At 37.6% G+C, this 5,370-nt stretch overlaps 1 protein-coding gene across 1 annotated transcript; it reads right to left on the bottom strand.

Annotated features, from left to right (window-relative positions):
- Positions 1–332: 332 nt before the first annotated feature.
- LOC138326458 (uncharacterized) lies at positions 333–1,474 on the bottom strand. The gene is made up of 3 exons (XM_069272561.1): positions 1,448–1,474; positions 717–1,219; positions 333–438 (listed from the first exon to the last, which is right to left on the bottom strand). Exons 1-3 carry the CDS (start codon positions 1,472–1,474, stop codon positions 333–335), a joined length of 636 nt encoding a protein of 211 aa, XP_069128662.1.
- Between the last annotated feature and the right edge of the window lie 3,896 nt (positions 1,475–5,370).

The raw sequence follows: 5,370 nt of genomic DNA, 5'->3' as shown, positions 1-5,370 counted from the left end.
TAGACTATTCTAGAAGGAAACATCAAGTGAACAGTCCAAACGCAACATGGATTACATTTGTAACTGTAGTTAGGATTATATACTTACGTGTTACAGCTGACCTAACCAAACTTCAATCCGGAATTTGTGTTTTCCCTGTCTCATTTTGGTAAAATAGTTTATGCCGATGATAGTGTGTTACGACACGCACTTAATTATTGGATATAGCGTTTTGTTTCCTTGTATAGTTTTTATTTTTACTCTTAATTGCGCAAGTGATACTTAATGACGGCTAAGAAGTTGCATGGTTAAAATGTCCCGATATCTCACAACACACTCCCCAGCCTCCGGGTTTAGAGTCCCATGTGATGTAGTTGCCAGGAACTGATAGTTTCTCTCCGTGTACTCCGTGTTTTCTCCACCAACAGACCTGGCACATCTTTAAATGACTCTGACTGTCTTTAACAAAATAAAACTTAAAATCGGATGATGTAGTGGATAAACCGGTCATGGTTCGATTCCCGAAACTTGAAGGAAAGGTCCAGGTATAACCCAACCAAGTGGATGTTATCATGGTACTCCGGTTTCTCCTACTTTCAGACCCTTTGGACGCTTACATCCTGGTCTTCAAAATTGTTTGTGTTGATTTTCATAACTTGTTTTGCTACCAATGTAAAAAAAATATGATTATATAAAATAACATGTTTTTTGGAGGAAAGGGGGGATGCAAACCGTACGTCCTTGACTTTGATATTTGTTTATAAAGGAGTTGGACGACGGGTGGCGTGGGACGACGGGTGATGTGGGACGACGGGTGGCGTGGGACGACGGGTGGTGTGGGATGACTGGTGATGTGGGATGACGGGTGGTGTGGGACGACGGGTGGTGTGGGACGACGGGTGGTGTTGGACGACGGGTGGTGTGGGATGACGGGTGGTGTGGGACGACGGGTTGTGTATGATGACGGGTGGTGTGAGACGACGGGTGGCGTGGGATGACGGATGATGTGGGACGACGGATGGTGTGAGACGACGGGTGATGTGGGACGACGGGTGGTGTGGGACGACGGGTGATGTTGGACGACGGGCGGTGTGGGATGACGGATGATGTGGGACGACGGGTGGTGTGGGATGACGGATGATTTGGGACGACGGATGGTGTTGGACGACGGGTGGTGTGGGATGTTCGGTGTCTTCGTGGCATGGTTTAGTGATATAACACTACAAAAAGGCTTCTCTTCCTACGTTAAACAAAGTGTACAAAACTAAATCTTACTTTGTATATCAACATTATATCATCTGGATTTATCTTCACTTGCCTTCAACCAATGCAAAATAGATTTAACTGACCATTGTTGATCAAGCGTGCGGCGAGAGGATGTAGTTATAAAAGGACTGCAGAGTGCGAGATGGAATATTCGCGTATTACAACATAAAGGTCTAGATGAGCGTGTCACGTTACTACAAACAGTAAAGCCGGGAACATAATTCGCCATTTTGAAATGTCACTGGGACGATAATCTTCCAGACGTCATCGAAAGGTATGATGATTTATTGATCCTGTGTCCAATGTCATTCAGGCACAGGATACTAGTATTCGTACTCTTCGAATATACAAGCCAAGCGGTTCCAATTTTACCCGAAGCCATAATATTATACAGAAGAAATAAAACAAAAACAGACCCTTTTGTGGGTCATCGATTTTCTGTTCTTTAGTTTATGATTTGTACTAATAATATTCTATAAACATCCTATCGACAGCTGTGTAATATGAGTGCTAATTATCTGTTTTTACTTCCTCGTCTTGACTGTAATTAATTATATTTTGCCTATTCCTCCGTACAGCGGCAACCAATTTCATTCATTACCGTCTTTTGATAAGAAAAAAGATATCTTTTTTAAAATGTCAGCTTATTTATATCTAAATGAATAAATAATTATTAGAAAATAATAAAACATGTAATCAATTATTGCATAAAATAATTTGGTCTATACATTGACATACCAAATTATTATTGCTTCCATCCTAATAATTTCATTCCAAAACTTATCCAGAGATAAGCCGACGGAAAACGTCCCGCAACAATCGCCGTATAATGAAATGTTGATATATGATGTATATATCAAAATTCTAAAAAAAAACCCAGAGTGACTAGAATTTACAGTAGTGTGTTCAAAACTATCGTCTCTTAAGCATAGATGTCCAGATGAAGGGCTAAAAGGATACTTTCTGCTCCCATTGCATCAAAAAAGGCGACTACATTTGAGATGCTTTCTTTTCTGACTTTCATTTTCCTCATGTTTCCCTTGCCGTCTCATATTTGGCTTTTATTTGAGCGTTCGTCCATGTGAGGAAGGTTCGGAGTCCTGTCCCCTGGCCGAGACACACCACAGTCTATAAAAGTAGTAGTTTCTTTTCCTGCTTCGCAAAAGGAGTGGAATGAATGACTTGACTTTGTCAGTTAGTGTTTTTGGTAACATTCTTCAATACAATATAAAAAGGGCAAGAATCACCCTATTATAACCAACACACACAACATGAGAATACCGCAGCTTCCAAAAACTATCCATACAAACATTCGCACACGCAACACATTACATATAAAAGAGGTCCGTCTTTTAATGAGTCCATCTGCTGTTAGAACCTTAAGCTTATTTAACCAGTCCACCATATCTAATCTGTTTCAATCTCTTTACTTATGCGCTATGGTCAAAAGGTTTTCTTATTCCACCATTGTATTTATGACAATGTTTATTTTCGAAAGCGATGACTTTTCATTCACCGGAACCCTGCAGCATCTTCTACTTTTCATTGGCATCCGTTGCAAGAAGAAGTTAAATTAATCTAAAAAAAAATCGTTTTTGCTTGCAATATAAAATTCTCGCAAAAATCAAAATTGAATTGTAAATTGCGGTTTTATAAAAACTTTTACCGGAACCAAGAACCTACAAGAAGTCAATAAATGGTACTTTGTCTCAATAATTTCCAGCTATTAGTCTTTGAACGACTTTCTTTTACTGAGATTTTGAACAATTTCTAACAAAACTATTGAGAATTCCTCACATGTTCAACGACATCACTCAAAAAGCACCCCACTGTTGCATACACTTTTTGACTAAACTCACAGATGAAGTGAAAGAGAATATTTCATTCTCGTATTCCTTACAACTAAAAAAAATCAGTAGAAGATCCTAGCAAAATGATAAAGTATGTTTTTCTGCCCTATACTGAATCGTGCAGTAACGTGATAGATCACTCGTGCGTCTTCCATCCGTCACAGGATCGCCCATAAACGAGTGTTTAGAATGTGCTCCGAGCAGACGACACTGCCGTCCTGTTCCCGCCACAGCTGCTACCAGTGGGTGGGAAGAAGACGACGGCTTACCTTGCTGACGACGATCAATACTAATAGACTCTAAGGATGTTTGTATCGTATTAAAGGATCTATGAAAAAGTCATTGATTCCGCAAAGTATCTAGCATTATTAGCTTAAAGCAACAATTAAGAAGAAAATGATATAGTCGACTCATAATAAACATAGACCGAAGTCGGAGCAGCAAATTGAGAATGTTGACATATTTCCATCTCGCATTGATTACTAGGAGCCGTCCCACATCGCATTCAAAATGGAAATAAAACTTAATTGTCCTAGGTCAGTGTAGAGATTTTCATTTAATGATCCTACCGTTAAAACGTGTTTTTGAAGACATCAGATTGAACATGAAACAGATATCAGTAGAATTGAATGACTGCGACTCCACTGTAATCCAGTCCAATTACTTCTGCCATATTAACGAAGACAAACACTAAAACGGAACGCCTCACACAACTTGTACATCATGGACGAGGGAAGGACAGGGATATCACCGGAAAAATGTTTTGTAGCATACTGTTATAAATAGTGAATATTTTGAAACAGTCAGGCTTAAGGGTGTTTGATATGTATATGTTATCTTTTAGGGAGTTTATATTCATATAAGATAAAGGAAAGTGTGATTATTATTTTCTTTTGGTTTTGGCTTTGTATATAAAATAAAGATAAAATGGTATTATTATAATGCATATTATTTTTTTGTTTCCAATACACTGACTACAAAATAACATATTACATTTTCTATACTGAATAGATATGACAAATAAAATTTTAATTCATTAATTAGTGTTGTTAACTTCATCTTATTCACTAGTTTGTTTCAAGTCTTAATAATCTCATTTAGTAAGTTATTATTGTTAAATTCAATATGTCATGAATTGGGGATAATAATTTCAAAATCGGAGGATATTTATTTATATGTATTTTCAATGGTATGTTGAATGTCAAGCATCTGTCAAATTTATAACAAAATACTTAAGTACATTAAAATACATTTTTATTTGAACTTGAAATCGGCTGAACTAGGCCAGTGTAGCAAAAATAGACATAATATTTTTGCATTTGAATAAAATCAAACAATTAAAAATAATACTAGGCATTCCGGAAGATTGTTTACACTATGCCTCAAATATTAATTATGTTGCGTTCCGGAAGATTGTTTACATTATGCCTCAGATATTAATCATGTTACAATCACAATTGACAACCATGATAAAGTATGGAATGATGCTATAATTTGACAATTGTAATAATGAAGTGAAAAATATTTTACTTACAAAATTATTTCTTACTAACCAAACCGTTATATGTTCTAGTCGATGGTATTATCATTGGTATTCTTGACTCAAGAATATTAGATATACCATGAAGCAATGTCAAAGTATTGAATCGAGCCAAAAAAAAAAAATTCCCGAAAAGTGTTAATTCCTCTGAGAACAAACCGACTTTATCGATTATGAGAAGGCAAGCTAAATGCTTAAGTTTTCAAAGAATTGAAACAAAATACCATACCCATTACCACTGCTCCGAGGACGTTCATTCGCGTTTATTACCTGCTAAATTTTAGAACAATTGAATTAGAAAGAACAATAAATGATAGGAATAATCCGGAGTAAGTTTGAAACATTGATTGCCTTCCTATGCAGTGTAACATGGCAGGAATCGCCCGACAATTTTCCAAAGTTCTCAAGTAGCGTTTGGGGAGAGCTCCGGCGCCGGCAGTTGTCGACTTTACTTTAACAATGTGTCTTCACGAGGCACAAAATACCTCTCCGTATGTCTGTCACATACTGGAGTCCCCACCGGACCTGATGGCCCCCGTCAATCCAATTAGGACAGACATTCTGATGTGAGCAGAAAGTAAATAAATTTATTCTTGGTGTCGCTAGCTTGATTATACCTATGAATGGTGGAAATCGTCCTGGACCGAACTGGTAATCTACGTCGGTAACGCGCTTAACGACACTTGAAAGTCCTTGTTCCCGAGAGGCTTGTATGACAATGGAGGGGCATTTGTT

This window comes from Argopecten irradians, chromosome 6 (assembly GCF_041381155.1).
Source record: "Argopecten irradians isolate NY chromosome 6, Ai_NY, whole genome shotgun sequence".
In the NCBI taxonomy this organism is placed as follows: Eukaryota; Metazoa; Mollusca; class Bivalvia; order Pectinida; family Pectinidae; genus Argopecten; species Argopecten irradians.
This window is presented reverse-complemented; position numbering and strand designations above follow the sequence as displayed.

What these genes read in the sequence shown, in the direction of transcription:
- LOC138326458 (XM_069272561.1), bottom strand. Translation starts at nt 1,474, where the DNA reads ATGGCGAATTATGTTCCCGGCTTTACT. An exon ending in ATTATGTTCCCGGCTTTACT is followed by an intron (nt 1,220 to 1,447) that starts GTTTGTAGTAAC and finishes TGTTTAACGTAG; the next exon opens with GAAGAGAAGCCTTTTTGTAG. An exon ending in CAAATATCAAAGTCAAGGAC is followed by an intron (nt 439 to 716) that starts GTACGGTTTGCA and finishes ATTTTGTTAAAG; the next exon opens with ACAGTCAGAGTCATTTAAAG.